This window comes from Emys orbicularis, chromosome 4 (genome assembly GCF_028017835.1).
Source record: "Emys orbicularis isolate rEmyOrb1 chromosome 4, rEmyOrb1.hap1, whole genome shotgun sequence".
Taxonomy (NCBI): Eukaryota; Metazoa; Chordata; order Testudines; family Emydidae; genus Emys; species Emys orbicularis.
Genome location: NC_088686.1, coordinates 91,675,417 through 91,697,552, shown reverse-complemented (window position 1 = coordinate 91,697,552; position 22,136 = coordinate 91,675,417). Strand labels below are relative to the sequence as shown.

General features: G+C 45.9%; 1 protein-coding gene across 1 annotated transcript in view; it reads left to right on the top strand.

Annotated features, from left to right (window-relative positions):
• Positions 1-22,136, top strand: part of LGR4 (leucine rich repeat containing G protein-coupled receptor 4) — a 127,767-nt gene that overhangs the window by 75,807 nt on the left and 29,824 nt on the right. The window contains exons 3-4 of the mRNA XM_065403496.1: positions 2,091-2,162; positions 4,351-4,422. Of these exons, the coding sequence (XP_065259568.1) occupies positions 2,091-2,162; positions 4,351-4,422 (144 nt within the window). The remainder of the gene's footprint in view (positions 1-2,090; positions 2,163-4,350; positions 4,423-22,136) is intronic.

Sequence of the window (22,136 nt, the reverse complement as noted above, 5' to 3'; positions counted from 1 at the left end):
AAACTCCCTTTTTCTTCAGCTTGCTAATACATGGACACTGGTATCACTTGTTACACCATCACGTTCCTGTTCACAAAGGACAGGCACTGCTCCATTTGTTTATATACAAAAATACTATTGTTGTCAGGTGGATTGGAAGCTAATTAATATGCAGAAGTTTATTATGGCATCCATTCAATCATAGGCAAATTTCCATAACAGACAAAATTAATGTCTACGATGATCTGTTACACACAATGAGAGATTACAGAGATGAGATGAACAAAATAGTAATTTTGCTACCTTTTTACCACTCTAAGACTCTAGTGAAGAACATAAGGATGGCCACATTGGGTCAGACCAGTGGTCCACCTAGCCCAGTAAACTGTCTCTAACAGTGCCAGATGCTTCAGAGGGAGTGAACAGAACACGGCGATTTCAAGTGATCCATCCCCTGTTGTCCAGTCCCAGCTTCTGGCAGTTGGAGGGTTAGGGACAGCCAGAGTATGGGATTGCATTCCTGACCATCTTGACTAGCAGCTATTGATGGACCTATCCTCCATGAACTTATCTAATTCTTTTTGAAACTCAGTTATACTTTTGACCTTCGCCACATCCCATGGCAACGAGTTCTATAGGTTGACTGAGCATTATGTGAAGAAGTACTTCCGTTTGTTAGTTTTAATCAGGTTGATGGGTTTGTTGCTATTTCTGTCATCTCCCCTCTAGAAACAATATGCTAGTGTTTTCCCCTTGATGCTGGATCAATTTACAATTCTCTGGAACAGAGATGATAATTTGTAATCTGCTGTTAACTTTTTTTTAAGAAGAGTGAGCGATAGTAGACAGAAACAATGATTGTTTTGTACGGATGTTCCCATTTTATGTTTCCATTATATAATCTACACTGACGTCTTCAGATCTCAATTTAGATAATAAAGCAAATAAGGAAGCTAATATTTTGGCTGAAATGATTCTTCATTGTAATGTTCTCATTCTTTGGCAGCTAGGGATTACCAGGTGTTCTGCATTTTATCATCTTTTACCTTAATAAAACATCTAGTGTCGCAAATATTAGGAGCTCAGCAAAGGTTGACCACACAGCAAGTACTGATCTGGAAGTTGGCAAAAGGTTTGAAGAAAATACAAGGGGAAAAATAAGTAGCTGAAACTCTGTTGCTTGAGTGGTTTTTTTCACCTTGTGTTCTGAAGAAACTTTTATACCTATTATAGTGATTATTAATGTTAGTTTGTTAATGTGGATTGCATTACTATCTAGGAGAGACTTGGCCCCATTGAAGTCAATGAGAGCTTTGCGATTGACTTCAGTGGACCCAGGCTATTGCCCCGAATCTAGTGGTGAACATCATCTGAATTTTAAGATGTTCAGCGCAAACCTCTTTCACATCCTTCCGTCTAGCAACTAACTATTGCTGCTTGACTGCATAGTTTCTTTAGAATCTGGTGGCTAGATTAAAAACATGTGGATAACTGAGTATTCTTTCACCTAGGCTATGCTGGAAGCCTCAGGAACATATTGATAGCAGTTAACTCATTTTTCAAACCCAGGTTCATAAGAAGAATCTTAATCCATCCGTTGGTGTGTTAATTTTAACATTTTCAGTCTCTCCTTTAATTGCTGATAAATAAGGGGCTGAAGAATGAGGAGGTCTTCTGATTTTGTTTACAGGATTATGTTCTTGGGGTGATACCAGACTTTATTGTTTTTTGAGAAAGGGTGGCTGGGTGGGAATATAAATATATTCTTAAATTATCATACAGGAAAATCTCAAGTTGGAAATAGTCTGTGTGAGTGCTCTCTAGTTTCTGAGAGCTGCTTCTTCATGTATTGCATTAATCCGATAACTATAGTAAAAGTAAGAGGAAAGTATATGATTAAATGGGTTGATCACAAATTTAGGTCTAGAGAAGTGATTTTTAATGCATTATGCTTTACTGAAAATGTGTAATCATGAGTGGTGGTAAATGTGAGGATCGCAGATATGGTATAATTTGATGCAAGCTTTGATGCACTGATGGTTTCATCTGTTAGACAGTGGTAAATGTACTGTATTTTCAGAGTCTGAATTATTATTACAATTTTTTTCCAGACGACTGGCTGGCAATGACCTTTCTTTTATCCATACGAAGGCCTTGTCTGGGTTGAAAGAACTCAAAGTGCTGTAAGTAATCAAATTTTAGAGCTTCACAGCTAGCTGTGTACTTTCTTCTTGCACAGTCAGCATGTTTACTGATAGGCTGGACAGAAACAGAATTTATTGTTCAGACAGTACAGTAACATGAAAATCTTTACTGCTTTGTTATTTTTTGCATAATCCCTTGGGAGTGCTAACCTTGAAGATGATGTGCATTCGATAATAAAAACAGTTGTCACCTGGATTAAATTGTAATTACTTAATTTATTGGAGTAATAGTGTTTGACTCCCAGAGGTGTCTTGTGGTAGAAAAATACTAACTGTTAGACCACAGGGTGTCTCTTTTTTCTCCTTCCTGTCTGGCTATCCAAAACAGAGAGAAACAATGGACCCAAGAGGGTTCAGAGGAAGCCACTAAGGCTTTTCTCCTTCTATCCCATCAGGTGTTCAGACACTACTGTAATGTGTATAGTATGAGAGCCTAGATAGTTTTGGGGTGCCATTCCACCTCCCTCAGAAAAGAATATAACACTGCACTCCTGTAACTGAGATTGACCAGTAGAAGGATTTCTAAGTGAAGCAGTAGTAATGTGACACTCTCGCTGTGCCCTGTTTGTCCCCAGCAAATGAGAATATCCACTACAGCTGCTGCTCCATAGTTAAGGCTGAAACTATCTTCCTGTTATAAACAAGATTTTAAAAATGAAACACATCTCTGTCCTGAAATGTTAGTGCTTGGGTAACGGGGTGTATTTATACAAAGATCGGCCCAATAGAGAATGGATACAAAGAGGCTGAGGGAAGGCCCCTGAGGGGAAAAAAGGGAAATCTTCAGTGAGGAAAGAAGCATAGGCCCAGGAGTAAGAGGGAGGACTGAGAAACTCATCTGCAATACTGCTACAGGAGGTTTCGTAAGGTAAATGCAGGGAAGGTACTCAAAATCAGGCCCTTTAAGGTATCTCAAGCACAGGCGCTGTCACATTCCAATGTGCCGGGGGTGCTTGATCCCAGGCTCTGTCCCAGGCCCCGCCCCCACTCCACCCCTTCTCGCAAGGTCCTCCTCTTCCTGCCTTGTTCCCCCCCCTTCCCCTGAGTGTGTCACGCCCCTCCCCCTCAGCACCTCTTGCACACCATGAAACAGCTGATCGCGGGAGTCATTGATCGGTGGGCGACTACTGGGGGGTGCTCTGCACCCTCCATTTTTTCCCTGTGGGTGCTCTAGCCCCGGAGTACCCACGGAATCAGTGCCTATGATCTCAAGCTGGGCACCCAACATTTTTGTTAATTCTTACAAAATTTAAACCTAAGTATATTAGTTGACTGTTAATGTACTTGCATAGTTACATTTGCACAAACCGTCTATTGACCCATTTCATAACAGCAAACAGATCAACCATTAAATGCTGTTGATAAAAAATATTCTTCACCACGACCGAAACATTGTCTTATAAGAGAACTTATCGATTTGATATAACTTAATGTAGCCTGTCACTACCTTTCTTTAGAAATCTCTCTCTAAAATCAACAAGGTACATCCCACAGTACGGTTCCATTATAGAACAAAATGGAGGGGCAAAGATAAGTGTGGGTGAGGCTGTAGAGGGTAGGGAAGAGTTATATGGAAGTAGAGAACAGGCTGGATTCCTGAATAGTTCATTGCAGACTCTCTACCATTTTGTATTTTTTTGCTGACATTATTCAGTAAGATTTCTGTGTGGTGTTTCATACTGTGAATGTGCCCAGAATCGGCACACTATGCAAATGCAATTATTAAAATAAATTCTACTTTGGTGCCATTTTTTCTAGAAATAGAGGAATCAGTAGAAACAACCATAAAAATGCAAGTAATGGTAAATCATAAAATGCTATTTATTGGAGCAAATTGAGCCCCAATGTAAATTGTTGCAGGTCCCAATGAAGTCAAGGGGAATTGCAACAGTTTATATCAGAGATGATTTTGGCCCATTATATTCAAGAAATCCAGCCCATTGATGTAGATCGTTTGTTTAATTAATGCAGTGATTGTGTAAGGAGCTGAAATAAGACATTTTCACTATTATTTTAACATTATCATGGAGTATTTTGTCTTAAGAATTCCAAAATGCTTTTTCTTGTACAAAAAGTCCACTAATGAGGAATATGATCTCTTATGTCAAATAGAAGATACTTTAAAGATTATTGTGAAAATCGTTCACTAACAAAGATTCTTCTACAGAACCCTACAGAACAATCAGCTGAAGACTGTACCTAATGAGGCCATTAGAGGACTAAGTGGTTTACAATCCTTGTAAGTGTTTTTTTATTTTGTTCCTCTTCTCCCCCCCCATATATATATATATATATATATATATATATATATATATATTCTGTGCCCCTGCCCCTACAACTCTATATACATATTTGCTGTATTCTAGAATACATTGAAATGCAATGATTTATGTAAAATAATGGTTGTGGTCTTAATATGTTAATTTGAAGTGGAGCAGAAATTTCAATCAAGCGTAGAAAGGAATTTTGCAATGTTATCTCTGAAAAGAATAATTTCATAAACCCATCCATAAGAGAATGTAAATACAGTGCAGATATGGAAGGTCCACATTGGATCATCCAGCATGTCCTAAGGTATTTAAGCAACTTAAAGAATTGTGCAGAAGTGTGTGAGTCTTTCGTGGTTGGGGAGGAGGGCATTTTGATCAGATCTTGATGGTCAACTGCAGCTCTGTACGAGGTGAATGTTTTTCATTTTGGTATACTGCATGGGTTTTTCTCTCCTCTCCCTATCTACTTTCTGTTTACATGCCAAAATCCTGGTTTCTGCACAAAGGACCTCTCCCCTCCAGCTCTGCAGTTGGTCATGGAGCACCAGTTACAAGTTTTGCACAGCTGCTTCCCCACTCCATAAGCAGGGATCTTGGGCACTGCAGTCTCATAGTTGTGATCCTATGGGCTGTGCTCTGCTACGCCCCTGCCTTTTTCCCCCTTCTCTGGAAACCAAAAGAAACTGCCCCAGACAGTCTAAGGATTGGCTACAGCATGCACTGTTGTGGAGCAGTGGGCTACAGCATGCAAGTGTGTAGCATTGACTTATGCAGCCTCTCTGCACTTCCCCCCTGCTGTTCTGCTTCTTGGATGCTACACACACGAAAGGTGGCTGGGGTTGTGGGCGGAGCTGAGCATAGCAGAATAAAACATAGGCATTTCTCAACAGCTGGTGGTGAGAGTCGGTCCATGGACCATCTAGCCTTTGTGGATCCAAAAGTAGCGCGGATATGTGCTATCCCCCATCCCCATCAGTTATGGAGCCTTTTCTTGATACATGCAAGTGAACCACTTTAGAGAAGATTATACTCCAGTGTATGTTATCTGCCTGAATTTAAAAGGACTACAGGCTGGTGTCCAGGGATGCCTCATGCTAAGAAGAAAACACTTCAAATAATGCTTCATTGTTGTGATGTGCTCCTTATTAAGGAAAAAGTTCTTTCTTGGTATCAATATTTTGCTGGTGTTGCAGAAGAGATTATATCCATTAATATTCTCACGGTCTGGAATCTGTACCTTTGATCTGTAGTGAATATGCTTTTGTCTTCAAGTACATACAGCACTTCTGATTAAACAGTCCTCTGATTAAGCCTTAGATTATTTAATCCAGCAGTTGATGGTTTTGATAACAATTTCTGATTAAAAGGAAAGAAGAAAAACCAAGGCAATGGTAGTGAATGAATAAATTAATCCAGAGTCATTCTTTATAATGTGTTTATTAAAATTAAATGAATGAAGTGAAAGTCACCCTAGCAGCTGCATTGGGGACAGATGAGCTGTAGGTGATGTGAATGTTGGAGAGTTTGAAGAGAAGGAGGGGGGGAGGTAGCTTAGTGGTTTGAGCATTGACCTGCTAAACCCAGGGTTGTGAGTTCAATCCTTGAGGGGGCCACTTAGGGATCTGGGGCAAAAATCAGTACTTGGTCCTGCTAGTGAAGGCAGGGGGCTGGACTCAATGACTTTTCAGGGTCCCTTCCAGTTCTATCAGATAGGTATATCTCCAAATAAATAAAGGACACTAACAAAAAAAACCCTATTTTTTCCCCTTTTCAGTTCCCAAGTTGAGTTTACAGGACTATCAGTAAATTTATTAAGCATCTGGATGTCATTGGGCATAAATGTTGAAACCCCACAATTACATGTTAGCAGTCACTTTTTTCAGACTATTTTTTTCTCTAGAGAGATGGATTCAGATTTGATTTGTGTTTCACTCCATTCCCAAGAGGACATCTGTCCACAATACAAACACCACAACTTGTTACAATTGGCAGCCATTTGATATCAAGATTGTGGTGATGTTTTAGTTTGAGACAGGTGCATTGGTAGATGTGTATGTGGAAAAACATGTAAGGCAAAATGTGCTGGGCCTTAGAATACACTATCTCTTTCATGGATACTAAAGTTTCCATTTATAATAGAACAACAATAAATTAGGGATTGATCCTGCAAACCCTCAACTCAGAGTTCACAGTGATTTCAAAGGGGCACTTCATGCATAGGGGTTGCACGATTGGGCACATAATTTCCATGTCAGAAAATGTAGAAACATTGATACGAGTGTGCTTCTGTATTAATAAAATGACCTTTGACATAGATACTTTTTTTATTTTTTAGGGCAAATTCCTAAGGCCCCTCAGGTGGGATGATCTTTGTATACAACAGATAGCTGTTTTCATGATGCATGCTAGAAAATTGCTGCTGACTTTTATTTATTTATATAATCTCCATTCAAAAACTGCAAGCTTAAACATCAATGAATGTGTTGTCTCTTGGCAGTTCCCCAACTTGCTGTGAAGGAAGTTTTGAGAGAGATTTTTTTCTTGGTGAAGACACAAATTATTCTTTCCTTAAAATTTCAGAATATATTGATAACCATTTGGTTTGCGGGTCCTGCATAGCTGTATAGCCTTTGTTTTATTGCACGAAGATGCAGACTGCATAGACTGTTGCCACGTTGTATGTGTTCATGATTCCCGTAAATGTACCTGGTTTGAAATAAAATAATTACAGAAGCTTTACAATTCTTAATGTTTGCATGATAGCTGGACAGTAGCCAGTGTGGTTCTGAATACACAATGGCAACTCTATATTTTCTGTTGATATTGGCTATTTTCCCAGGTCTCTTTTCCTGAGGAAAGCTAGAATATAGTCATTATTTATGAAGAGTGCAGTTTACCAAAATGAAGAGTTACAGTGAATGGAAACCCGCTTTTCAACACCTCAGGATGCTTTATCTGCAATTATGTGTCTTCACATTGCAAGATGCAATGATGTCTTTGAGCAGAAACATGGCTCATACAAGTAAACTACCAAGACAAAATGCACCAATTTGTTTTTTCTTATCCAAATTATATCTGGTGTTGCTAGAGCAAGAACCTGTCAAATGTGGAGCCCAATTAATGAAATTGGTACTATTGCTTTTTGACTTACTGCCAAATATTAACAGTATATGCCTGTCACTTATAATGTTTGGCATACGTAGCTTACACAGGTAGAGAAGTGACCTTGTTCCCATCTGAGATTAGGAAATGGATGTGGAGAAGTTAGACTTGCTCAAGGTCACAAAAGGAGTCAGTGGAGGTGCCAATGATAGAAACCGAAGGAGAGTCTCTCTTCCACTGTGACCCATATATACAGCTCCAGCAGCTTACAGTGGCTATTGGGGCCAATGGAGAATTGCCTGGTGTGGGGCCTGCACAGAGCCACCATAGGCAGCCCTACATGCCCACCTCACAAGCCAAAGCATCAGAGGCATGTTGGGACAGGAGGGTGGGTATCTCTATAGCACTTGCTGATTTTTGGGCTGTAATACAAATTGTAGGGAGTCATTGGGATGCGGCTGTAAATTAGAGCAACCCCTGGACTACTCTGAGTTATGCGAAAGGCCGTGCCAGTCCCCAGCCAGTCCAAAATCTAAAGCAACTTTTACCAACTCTCTCTTCCTAGGTTGGAGTCATAGTTGAGGATTTCTCCTCAGGTCCCCTGACTGTGTTGAAACCCTGACATGCTAAAACTATATAATGAACCATGATATGCCTCATTTAGGTATGCAAAATAGAATAATATTTTTATCCAAGGACTTTATAATGTTTTATAAAGTTGTATTATCCCATTATTCCACATAGAAGTGAAGTGAAGGGCTTGGCTCAGTAGGCCAGCAGGGAATAGAAACCCAGATTTTGCTTAACTCCAACCTGTTCTAAAAACTCCAGACAGCATTGACAGATATCATTTTCCTGAGAGGAAATTAAACTGGCCATCTTTAATGTTGTGAGCAGAACGTTAAAGTTCTTCTCAAATGTTTCAATATTTTTAAAGTAGCATTAAGTAGAAGCTCCTGCTTCACTGTTTTGCGTGGAGTTATTTGTAGTGGAAGAGTTCAGGTGTGCTAAATGGAGGGACAAGACGCATGTTCAAGTTGTGTTAATAGAACTACTCTTGTACTAGAACACCATTTGTCCTTCAGTTACAGGAAAAGAGCTGTCTGCATATGCAGCTCACAGTCCGTGCAACCTCACTCCTTCTGCTTTCTGGTTCTACCATCTTTCTCTCAAGATCCTAACTTTCAACTCTATAAACACTGTGGCTGAGATTCTCAAAGCTGCCTAAAGGATTTGAACACTTAGTTCCCATTCATTTTAATGGGATTTGGGTGTCTAATCCATGAGTCAGCTTTGAAAATCTTAGCCAATAGCAATCAGAGTATCAGAGAAAGAAGTGCATTGTACTGATTACTTTGCATAACTGCAGTACAGGAACTACTGTTACTATTCCAGCAGTGATAGATGCCTTCTGTGGCCTTCCCCTCTATATATGTGCATAATTATAGTATTCTATAGTAGCTGAAAGCATTGCAATGTGCTGTAGCTCATAAAAGATTTTTGCTGATTGTCTCTCTAACATTTTTACATATTAAGTTAATGAGAAGTGTGAAAAAAAATTCAAATGTGTGTTTGTTAAAACTTAAATCACTTTTTTAAATGCCATCATTTCCTGGCTTACTTCCTGTTAAAGTGACACATTCCACTACCCTTAGGCCTGGTCTACACTACGAGTTTAGGTCGACTTTAGCAGGGTTAAATCGAATTAAGCCTGAACACGTCCACACGACGAAGCCCTTTCTTTAGACTTAAAGGGCCCTTTAAACCGGTTTCTTTACTCCACCTCTGACAAGGGGATTAGTGCTAAAATCGGCCTTTGCGGGTCGGATTTGGGGTAGTGTGAACGGAATTCGACGTTATTGGCCTCCGGGAGCTATCCCACAGTGCTTCATTGTGACCGCTCTGGACAGCACTCTCAACTCCGATGCACTGACCAGGTAGATAAAAAAGCCCTGCGAACGTTTGAATTTCATTTCCTGTTTGCCCAGCGTGGAGAGCACAGGTGACCACGCAGAGCTCATCAGCACAGGTAACCGTGATGGGAGTCCCAGGATCGCAAAAGAGCTCCATCATGGACCGAACGGGAGGTACGGGATCTGCTCGCCATATGGGGAGATGAATCAGTTCTAGCTGAACTCGGTAGCAGTAAACGAAATGGCAAAATATTAGAAAAGGTCTCCAAGGCCATGAAGGACAGAGGCCATAACAGGGACGCACAGCAGTGCCACGTGAAAATTAAGGAGCTAAGGCAAGCCTACCACAAAGCCAGAAGCAAACGGAAGGTCCGGGGCAGAGCCGCAAACATGCCGCTTCTACGCGGAGCTGCATGCCATGCTAGGGGGTGCAGCCACCACTACCCCAACCGTGTGCTTTGACTCCTTCAATGGAGAAACACACAGGGAAGCGGGTTCGGGGTATGAGGAAAATGAGGATGAAGACAATGAAGATAGCTCACAGCAGCAAGGAAGCGGAGAAACCGGTTTCCCCAACAGCCAGGATATGTTTATCACCCTGGACCTGGAACCAGTAACCCCCGAACTCACCCAAGGCGTGCTCCCAGACCCTGAGGGCACACAGGGGATCTCTGGTGAGTGTACCTTTGTAAATATTACACATGGTTTAAAAGCAAGCGTGTTTAATGATTAATTTGCCCTGGCAATTGCGGCCAGTACAGCTACTGGAAAAGTCTGTTAACGTGTATGGGGATGGAGCGGAAATCCTCCAGGGACATCTCCAGAAAGCTCTCCTTCATGTACTCCCAAAGCCTTTGCAAAAGGTTTCTGGGGAGGGCTGCCTTATCCCGTCCGCCATGGTAGGACACTTTACCACGCCAGGCCAGTAGCACGTAGTCTGGAATCATTGCATAACAAAGCATGGCAGCGTATGGTCCAGGTGTTTGCTGGCATGCAGACAACATCCATTCCTTATCGCTCTTTGTTGTCCTCAGGAGAGTGATATCATTCACGGTCACCTGGTTGAAATGGGGCGATTTTATTAAGGGGACATTCAGAGGTGCCCATTCCTGGTCTGCTGAACAGAAATGTTCCCCGCTGTTAGCCACGCGGTGGGGGGGAGGGGTGAAGTGATCATCCCCGAGAATTGGGTGTGGGGGGGGAAAGGGGGTTAGTAGGGTTTGTGCTGCATGTTAACCCAGAAACCGCAGCCCCTCCTTTTACATTGCAAACCCATTTTAAATGGCCAACCCAACGGGTGCTTGGTATGGGAAATGAGGGCGCTACTGTTTGAAACCATTCCCACATGTTAAGAAGGTTAAAAAAGCCAAAAGACTGTGGCTTACCATGGCTGCCTGCAAGCCGAAATCTGTTGCCTGGCACTGCGTGAGTGATCTCTCACACCAAACCGGCAGGCCATCAATATAAGAGGATAAATGCGACCTTGTAACGAAAGCACATGTGCTGTGTAATGTGAACAGCAAAATTTAACGTGAAAGAGTGTACCCATTGTTCTCTAAAATGTGTCTTTTTTAACCACCTCTCCCTTCTCCTCCACCAGCTGCAAATGTTTCTCCTTCACAGAGGCTAGTGAAGATTAGAAGGAGAAAACGGCGGACTTGGGATGATATGTTCTCGGAGCTCCAGATGTCCTCCCACGCTGACAGAGCACAGCAGAATGCATGGAGGCAGTCAATGTCAGACTACAGAAAAGCACAATATGAACGAGAGGAGAGGTGGCGGGCTGAATCACGGGATGAACAGAGCAAGTGGCGGGCTGAAGATGATAGGTGGCGTCAGCTTGCAGACCGAAGGCAAGAGTCAATGCTCCGGCTGCTGGGGCATCAAACTGATATGCTCCAGCGTATGGTTGAGCTGCAGGAAAGGCAGCTGGAGCAGAGACCGCCACTACAGCCCCTGTGTAACCAACAGCCCTCCTCCCCAAGTTCCATAGCCTCCTCACCCAGACGCCCAAGAACACGGTGGAGGGGCCTCCGGCCACCCAGTCACTCCACCCCAGATGATTGCCTGAGCATCAGAAGGCTGGCCTTCAATAAGAGTTAAAGTTTTAAACTGCAGTGTGTCCTTTTCCTTCCCTCCTCCCCCACCCATTCCGGGCTACCTTGGCAATTATCCCCCTAGTTGTGTGATGAATTAATAAAGAATGCATGAATGTGAAGTAACAATGACTTTATTGCCTCTGCAAGCGGTGCTCGAGGGGGGGAGGGGAGGGGGGGTGGTTGGTTTACAGCAGGCCTGCACAACACGCGGCCCGCGGGCCGCATGCGGCCCGCGTGGGCCCACTGTGCGGCCCGCGGGCAAGCGGTGGGGGGCGGTTTCCGGGTTCACCCCCTGCCCGGGGGGCCCGACCTCACAGCCCCGTGCGCCGCGCTCTGACTGCCCTGACAGTCAGAGCGCGGCGCGCGGGGGGGGGGGGGGGGGCGACCTCAGCCCCGCGCGCCGCGCTCTGACTGCCCTGACAGTCAGAAGCGCGGCTGCCGGGGGCGGAAAGGGGGGCAAACCCGGCAGCCGCGCTTCTGACTGTCAGGACAGTCAGAGCGCGGCGCGCGGGGCTGTGAGGTCGGGCCCCCCGGGCAGGGGGTGAACTCGGAAACTGCCCCCCACCGCGGGCTGTGAGGTCGCCCCCCCCCCCCCCCCACACACACGCGTCGCCATCTCCCGCGCCTCCTGCCTGGCGTCCAGCGTCACTTCCGGGGCTGCTGAGGTGGGAAGCGCTGGCTGGGCACGAGGCAGACCTGGTAAGTCCGAGCGAGGGGGGAGGCATCCGGCCTGGGCTCTAGCCGCAGCTCACGGGGGCTGGGGTCAGGGGGATGTCCGGGTCAGGGGGATGTCCAGCTCAGAGGGGCTGGGCTCAGAGCTAGGGGTCAGGGCTGCGGGGGGATGGGGTCGGGGGGGGTGTCTGGCTCAGAGGGGCTGTGCTCGGAGCTGGGGGTCAGGGCTGCTGGGGGATGGGGTCGGGGGGTGCTTAGCTTAGAGGGGCTGGGCTCGGAGCTAGGGGTCAGGGCTGTGGGGAGATGGGGTCGGGGGGGTGTCTGGCTCAGAGGGGCTGTGCTCGGAGCTGGGGGTCAGGGCTGCTGGGGGATGGGGTCGGGGGGTGCTTAGCTCAGAGGGGCTGGGCTCGGAGCTAGGAGTCAGGGCCGGGGGGGGCTGGGGTCAGGGGGTGTCCGTCTCAGAGGGGCTGTGCTCAGAGCTGGGGGTCAGGGCTGCTGGGGGATGGGGTCGGGGGGTGCTTAGCTCAGAGGGGCTGGGCTCGGAGCTAGGGGTCAGGGCTGGGGGGGGCTGGGGTCAGGGGGTGTCCGGCTCAGAGGGGCTGTGCTCGGAGCTGGGGGTCAGGGCTGCTGGGGGATGGGGTCGGGGGCTGCTCAGCTCACAGGGGCTGTGCTCGGAGCTGGGGGTCAGGGCTGGGGGGGGATGCCCAGCTCAGAGAGCCTTACCATGCTGCTAACCCCCGTCTCCCCCGTCTCCCAGAGCCTCAGCGCGCCGCGTCCAGGAGCGGCCCTGGACAGCGCTGCAGCGGCCTGGCTCCAGCGGGACGTGAGCTCCCGCTGCTCGGCTGCAGCTCGCAGCCCCGCCCTCTTACCACACGGCTCTGAGCGGGAGGAGCTCAGGCCTCTCTGGAGCAGCGCCGCTGCAGCGCTGTCCAGGGCTGCTCCTGGACGCGGCGCTAGGATGACCAGACGTCCCGATTTTATCGGGACTGTCCTGATATTTGCTGCTTTGTCCCGCGTCCTGAACGATGTTCGGTCGGGACACTGGACAAACAAACAATTTTGCCCTCTGCTCCGGCGCACAGGCGGAGCCCGGAGGGGCTCTCACCCCCCCCCGCCCCACTCCGCCTCCTCCTTCCCCCATTGGATCCCTCCCCAAATCCCTGCCCCCAGCCCCGCCCCGCCCCCTCACTGCCCCATTGGATCCCGAGCCGGGCCTGGGGAGGAGATGCCCCTGTGCAGCAGCCTGGGCCCACGGGCCATGGCCGGCCGGGGCCGGGAGCGCTGCAGTGCAGCGCGGCGGCTGCTCCAGCCCTGCAGCCCACGGGGCAGCACGGTGCGTCCGGGGGCAGCGCGGAGCAGGCAGGGCCCGGGTGGGCGGCGCGGCCTGGGGGTGTGGGCCACCCATCAGAGACACGCGGCGGAGAGGGGCTGCCGGGGCGAGACTTGTCCCAGGCGGGGCGGCCGGCGTACAGTGGCGAGGAGCCGGTCAGGGTCCCCCAAACCGATAAACTTCCCCACCGCTGCCGGGGAGCCCCGCACCTCTCCCGCTCGGCTGCTCTCCAGCGGGCCGGGGGGCCAGAGGCTCCGCGGGGAAGGCAGCTAATGCCCCCGGACCCTCCAACGGCTGGATGAGCTAATTCCCAAGAAGACCAGCAGGAGGCGCCGCCGGGGTGAGTCCTGCTTGCTTACACGGGGGCTGGGCGGCGCTGGGGGGGGGAGATGGGGTTCGGCGGGGCTGGGTGGCGCGGGGGGGGGGGGGCGTTTCAGTACGGCCGGGGGGTTTCGGCCCTCGGCTATTTTCTTTGGAGTAATATGGCCCTCGCCGCTTTACGAGTTGTGCAGGCCTGGTTTACAGGGAAGTAGAGTGAACTGGGTGGGGGGGCGGAGGGTTCATCAAGGAGAAACAAACAGAAGTTTCACACCGTAGCCTGGCCAGTCACAAAACTCGTTTTCAAAGCTTCTCTGATGCGCACCGCGCCCTGCTGTGCTCTTCTAACCGCCCTGGTGTCTGGCTGCGCGTAATCAGCGGCCAGGCGATTTGCCTCAACCTCCCACCCCGCCATAAATGTCTCCCCCTTACTCTCACAGATATTGTGGAGCGCACAGCAAGCAGCAATAACAATGGGGATATTCTTTTCGCTGAGGTCTGAGCGAGTCAGTAAGCTGCGCCAGCACGCTTTTAAATGTCCAAATGCACATTCCACCACCATTTGGCACTTGCTCAGCCTGTAGTTGAACAGGTCCTGACTACTGTCCAGGCTGGCTGTGTACGGCTTCATGAGCCATGGCTGGGTCCCCAAGGATCACGATAGGCATTTCAACATCCCCAACGGTTAGTTTCTGGTCCGGGAAGAAAGTCCCTTCCTCCAGCTTTCGAAACAGACCAGAGTGCCTGAAGACGCGAGCATCATGTACCTTTCCCGGCCATCTCACGTTGATGTTGGTGAAACGTCCCTTGTGATCCACCAGGGCTTGCAGCAGCATTGAAAAGTACCCCTTGCGGTTTATGTACTCGGTGGCTTGGTGCTCCGGTGACAAGATAGGGATATGGGTTCCGTCTATCGCCCCACCACAGTTTGGGAATCCCATTGAAGCAAAGCCATCCACTATGGCCTGCACGTTTCCCAGAGTCACTACCCTTGATATCAGCAGGTCTTTGATTGCCCTGGCAACTTGGATCACAGCAGCCCCCACAGTAGATTTGCCCACTCCAAATTGATTCCCGACTGACCGGTAGCTGTCTGGCGTTGCAAGCTTCCACAGGGCTATCGCCACTCGCTTCTCAACTGTGAGGGCTGCTCTCATCCTGGTATTCTGGCGCTTCAGGGCAGGGGACAGCAAGTTACAAAGTTCCATGAAAGTGCCCTTACGCATGCGAAAGTTTCGCAGCCACTGGCAATCGTCCCACACCTGCAACACAATGCGGTCCCACCAGTCTGTGCTTGTTTCCCGGGCCCAGAATCGGCGTTCCACGGCATGAACCTGCCTCAGTAACACCATGATTTGCACATTGCTGGGGCCTGTGCCTTGTGAGAGGTCTATGTCCATGTCAATTTCCTCATCACTCTCGTCGCCGCGCTGCAATCACCTCCTCGGCTGGTCCTGGTTTTGCTTTGGCATGTCCTGGCTCTGCATATACTCCAGGACAATGCGCGTGGTGTTCATAGTGCTCATAATTGCCGTGGTGATCTGAGCGGGCTCCATGATCCCAGTGCTATGGTGTCTGGTCTGAAAAAGGCGCGAAACTAGTATTTGACGGAGGGAGAGAGGGAGGGAGGGAGGGGCGAGTGACGACATGGTGTACAGGTACAGGGAATTAAAATCAACAAAGGTGGCTGTGCATCAGGGAGAAACACAAACAACTGTCACACAGAATGGCCCCCCCAAAGATTGAACTCAAAACCCTGGGTTTAGCAGGCCGTTGATTTCACGGAGGGAGGGGGAAGCAAATGAATACAGAACAAATCTATTTTTTACATCTTAAGCTGGTAGACGACGGTGCAGCATGACTGATAGCCCTCGGCATCTTCTGGGTGCTTGGCAGAAAATACTGGGCGCTTGGCAGAAAATAGCGTACTATGGCTGATAGCCATCATCGTCATTGGGAAGGCAGCGACTGGGGGACATACGGAGTTTCAGCCACTGCAGTACGACGACGACGGATACCAGTCGTAATACACCATCTTCTACCAAAAGGCAATGGGCTGCTGCTGTGTAGCAATGCAGCACCCACGTCTGCCAGCCCGACGTCTGCCAGCACCCAGATCGCCGATGAAGGCTACCAGTCATACTGCACCGTCTACTGCCAAAAGGCAATTAGCTGCTGCTGTGTAGCAATGCAGTACCACGTCTGCTGGCACCCAGATGACATATGGTGACAGTGAGCTGAGCGGGCTCCATGCTTGGCGTGGTATGTTGTCTGCACAGGTAACCCAGGTAAAAAGGCGCGAATCGATTGTCTGCCGTTGCTCTGACGGAGGGGGAGGGGCCTGACGACATGTACCCAGAACCCCCCGCGACACTGTTTTGCATCATTCAGGCATTGGGATCTCAACCCAGAATTCCAATGGGCGGCGGAGACTGCGGGAACTGTGGGATACCTACCCATAGTGCAACGCTCCGGAAGTCGACGTTAGCCTCGGTACTGTGGACGCGGTCCGCCAACTTAATGCACTTAGAGCATTTTATGTGGGGACACACACAATCGACTGTATACAACCGATTTCTATAAAACCGGCTTCTATAAATTCGACCTAATTTCGTAGTGTAGACATACCCCTACTCATGTTGGATAGTACCTTATTCCAGGTTGTCCCAATGACTCATGGACATAAGGTGACAGAATCTGTCCCCCGAAATCTGCTTTAAAAGACCTTTGTTTCTCTTCTCTTCTTTGTTCCTGTAGTGATAATGCTGAATTTTGACATAGCCGTCATTCTTCCAGGAATGTAAAAATGTTGCATCATAAACAGAGAATTATGACTTGTCAGGTCCAAGTAGCAGGAAGATCAGGTAGGGAAAGGTGTGGTGGGGGTGTTTTATGTTTAAATGTCCAACATAAGAGAGGAAGCCCAATAAATGGCTTTCTGAAGTAAATGAATTCCCATCTCCTCTTGGCTCCTCCATCTGACTTGGAATGAAAATACATCTTTTAAATCAAAAACTTCAATTCCAAAATATCAGTGATAGGAAACAACCTCTCATGTAGTGACTACAATGTCACTACTCATAATTCACTGTGTTGGTGATCTAAGCAAGCCAAAGCTGAAATGTTCCTTGTATTACTATGTAATCATACTGTAGTCTCTCTTTCCATGCCCAGTTGTCAATTTCACTGGCTTTTTAATTAAGAAGGGTAGATTTGTTTGCATTAAACCATTTTTAAGAGGTGAAGTTTAATGCAGTCTGTTTTAGTTATTAAAGCTTGCTTTGCTCACTATACATATATAATTTACACACACGTACATACAGATACACACACAGACATGCACACAAAATATTTTCACTGGCTTGGGTCTATACAAGAAACTTCTGCTGGCATAGGTAGGTTGGTCAAGGGGTGATGAAGTATGATTCCTGACCAATATAGCTGTGCTGGCAAAATCTCTCAGTGTAGATGCAGTTACACCATCAAACTATACTTTTACCAGTAGCTTATTTTGCTCCGGACTGGAATAAGCTATACTTTCACAAGTGTAGTAGAAACACTGTGCCATTCATTATAGTAAGGCTATACTGTCACAGCAGTCCTAGTGGAGATCTGGCTCAAGTTGCTGTGACGCAAGACTAGACTAATACATTATTTTGTAAATTATCTTTATAAATTAATTTTTTGATTAGGTTGGGGGGAATAAAACCCTCATGCATCCATATGTGAGGGTGAACTGCAGAGATACAAAATCAGTGTATAGTAAATAGTAAACTGCTAGCAGTTTGGAACTGCTTGTGAGGGGGATGGCTAAACTGGTAAAATGGGATAACATATGTTTGCGGTGAATCATTCTAGCTTAATGGATGCTCTGGATAAAAAAGGCTGATAGTGTTCTTGCTGTGGGTAATAAAGCTAGGTTCTGGTTAATTTTGTCTACTCTGACAAAATGCATGCTACTACTCGCAAGTGTATTTTAGTAGACTTCACTAGACTTGACAGTTTGAGAGGGAACATCTTGAAAATGAATGAAGATCTGAAAATGCAGGAGTAAAACTGGTGTTTTACTAATTGTATCGTTAATTTTACTGTAACAATTCTGGATCAAAAAGACCTTTGAATACAAAATTACTGCATTATCTCTCGGGATCATCGGATGGATATAAAGAATGATGGATTTAAGGGATATATCAGTGAGCACCAATAATTATTTTAAGGTAATCAGCATCACTCTGTGATGCAGTCCTTTTTTTTTTTTTAATTAACTAATCTGGGGGGATTTTTCCCCCTGAAGTTTTCAATTCTATTCTGTTGTTTCTCCACTGTTACTAAAGGGTTAAAGATGATCTGCTCATAAGTGTAAATGTATATTAAACTAGAATTGTGCAGAAGCGCTATAAGCAAGGTGGTGGGGAACAGAGAATATTCAGCATGTTTATACTTTTTAACCTGCAAAAGAAATACAAGTTAAGATACGCTGAATTTGCTTCTCCACCCCTACATTTGTTAAGAATAGTAAATGTTTGAGTGCTCTTTTGAGCTGTGTGCTAAAGGAAATAAATGATCATTTAATATGCAGCTGTTTAAATGTACTCCTTCATGGACTTTACAGAATTGTTGAGTGAGGAAAGCCTTGTTTTTCCATACAGTTGGTATGTCTACACTACAGGATTAATCCGAATTTATATAATTCGAATTTAGGAAACCGATTTTATAAATTCGAATGTATTCGGCCACACTAGGCACCATTAATTCGGTGGTGTGCGTCCAAGCTACCGTAGTAGCATCGATTTCCAGAGCGTTGCATTGTGGGTAGCCAATAACATCTAATTGCCAATAACATCGAATTGCGGCCACACTAACCTTAATTCGGATTAACAATACCGATTTTGACGCTACTCCTCTCGTCGAGGAGGAGTACAGAAATCGAATTAAAGGGCTCTTTAATTCGAATTAAATGGCTTCGTTGTGTGGACGGGTCAAGCGTTAATTCGAATTAAAGCAGCTAAATCCGAATTAAAGTCGTAGTGTAGACCAGGCCAGTGTGTACCTTCAGGAGCCGGTTTCACTTGAATGTGAGTTGTGGGGTGTTTTTTAGCTTCAGGAATCCCTTCAAATTTTGTACCTTATCAACTAATTGGGTTTACTTGAGGAATTACATTCTAAATGTTTGAGTTAAGAATCAGGGAGGGAGTGATCTAGAAACTGAATGCACCAGCATTTTTTTTTTTAACTAACTACAGAAGAAAGTTGACTCTGTTCACCTCACATTTCAGCAATAGTCATTCTGATTGGCCTATCAATTGTTTTATGGTTTTATTTACAAGGCATGTGGGTGAAAGATTAACACCCAACACCACTCCAACATGTCGAGATAACTTGCAGTAAATTTTAAATGTGTAAGATGGTGTTATTCAGAGATCATACATATGGAAAAACATACCTGGCAAACCAAACTTGTCTATTGAATAAATTAGTTTATGAAACACTTGGATATTTGCTGAAACCTCCACACTTTGAGTGGAGCAAATCCATGTATTTGTGTTCCTTAGTACTTGAGATATAGTGAGCAGCTGCTAGATGTAGTGAGCAAATGGTACTTGTGAAGTTATTTTATTAGAGTATTTTTTAAAAGTGCTTTTTCTTAACACAGTGGATTTAGTTGTCCTACATTCTAACAGAATTTCCATTGTATCCAGGCTTAACAGTACTTCACTTTGAAAATCCAAAATCTACTTCAGAGTTGTTTGAGTGATTTTCCTTGTGGTTTTTGAAGTAGCACTTGAAAGGAGCAAAGTTCATTACTGATTGCAATTGACCAAAAGTAGTTTAACACAAGTGTACACTCAGTAGTGATTGCCTTCTATTAATATCAACATTTAACTTTCCCTGTTAGTATAATACTGTTACATTTCCATAACCATGTAAACTGAAGAATGGGGAGGGAGTAGTCTGACTGAAAACACTACCTGGAAAGGAAAACAGCAGCTCCTTGTGTTTTTTGACAGCTTAGTTCTAAACAAAGCCATGAATTTCTTCCCTCTTAAAGGAAACAACACAAACAAAATGTGTGTGAGGGAGGGGTTTGGCCAGTGGCTGGGAATACATTTATCATTAACATTACCAACATCATGCATATGAGATTTTTGATCTCTTGGCCACCTTGGCCTGATGGATTTTGCTGGGGGTATGTGGCCCGGGTCTGTTAAGGGAGATCTGAAGGAACAGCTGGCCAGCCAACCAGGGCCTGCTTTTATTACAGTGGGCCATATGATTGATTGCCCTTTAAGAGATAAGACAGAGCTGCCAAATAGCAGTTTCAGGCTGGATGGAGACTTGCTCAGTGCTGGAAGGGAGACTACAGAACTGGAGGAAGACTTGGATTTTGTTTTTTTCCCCATGCTATGCTTTGTGCCCTCTCCTCCTGTCTTTCTTTACATTTGTCCCTCAGTTTTTCACCTCCTTCCAATCCTGCTGGCAGCATGCACACCTGCAAACTGCCCTCCTGTGCCTCTCAGTCACTCCAATTATTAGTGCTCCCTGCTCTGACAATCACCCAGGCTTGCAGCTGTGAGCTGAGCATCAGTCAGGGGGTGGGGGGAATACAAATTAAACTGAGCATGAAGCTCTCCTTTTGTGAGTGCATTACTTCTCCTTCCTGTCATGTTTCAGAAGTTAGTGAAGGAAAGGAACAGGCTGGGGAAATAACACAGAATGGACTAGGCAGGCAGTGGAAGGCTCACAGGCTGTCACAGGAGAAGTCCCAAATATGGGATACTCCTGCTACAGGAAGAAATAGGCCTATCCCAGGGCATCACCATTTGGACAGATGACCAAGGGGCTTTAACCCATTGAGCTCCTCCCTGGCTCTGATACGAAGTACTCCTCAGAACCCGCATCTGGAGAGCATTAGTGTTGGAATGCTCTTACTGTGTGTGCTTAACGTGTGTTATAGTAATCTGCTGCTGTTAAACTTTATTGGGGGAACTGCTAATTCTTGTGTGGTTGTATTTAGTTAGGGCTTGGTCTACACTAACTACCTACTTCGGTATAACTACATCACTCGGGGATATGAAAAATCCACACCCCTGATCAACGTGGTTATACCGACCCTAGCCCCCTGGGTAGACATGCTATGTCAGCAGGAGAGCTCTTTCCCGTCGGCTTAAAGCATCTTCACCAGCCGGACTACAGCAGCGCAGCTGTATGGTTGTAACTGTGCCGATGTAAACTTGTAGTGTAGACCCGCCCTTGATGGTTTATTCTCTATCATTGTATGTCTGAAAAAGCCGCTGTCTTATCAAGCTGTCAGTGTTGATTGTGAGGAGCCTTTTACTGTAGGGTTGGTTTCTAAGGCTGCAATTGAGGAAGGTTGGATGGATGTTCAAAAGGGACCGTACAGGCAACCTCATGGTGCTTTGCTTTACATTTTGTTGGGCTCCCTGTGCAACAGAGAGCCACTGCATTTGCATCTTTATTTAGGGGTTATCTGTGTTTGTACTAAGGGTTGTTTCCTGTTGTATTCAGGAAAGTTGTGGTCCATGTGTCATGTTTATCCCAGAATTGCGTTGCACCCTCCATGATTGGTGCGTCCTCAGCAGATTGTGTTTGAGAGTCTTTATAAGCAACTTAAATGTGTGTGATTCAAAATCATAACTTGGCAGGCGGCAGCTGCAATAAAAGATAATTCAAAACCACCAGCTTACTCTCTCAAAAATGGAGACCAAGAAATACCTGGAAAGGAAAACAGCAGCTCCTTGTGTTTTTTGACAGCTTAGTTCTAAACAAAGCCAGTTTGGTAGTTGAAAGCTGTTAAGCTTGCAGGTTTGTTTTATCTGTTAAATCTAATTTTAATGTTGTGCTCTTATGAGAACTACAGGACACCTGGGTTTCTCTCATACTCGTCTCTTTCCCTCCCTCCCCATTTGTGCGGTTTGAGCTTATGTGAGAATGGAACATGACAGGTAATAATAGTAAAGATGACAGCTCAGCAAATAAACTCTGAATTTATAGACTAAAATTTAAAGTAGGCCTCTCGCAAGCCAATGCCTATAGGGAAGCTGGAATTGGAGTAGCTTCTAAAAGATAAAGGAATTTAAGCATATGCTGCAAGCTGTAATTTAAACAACATGAAGTTTTATCTTTAACGCTTTAATGGACAAAAAATACAATTGTTGTAAACCTATAGTCCAGTGAGGAATATTGGCCCCCTTCTGCTACTTAGTGTTAGTAAACCTTTCCCTATCCCA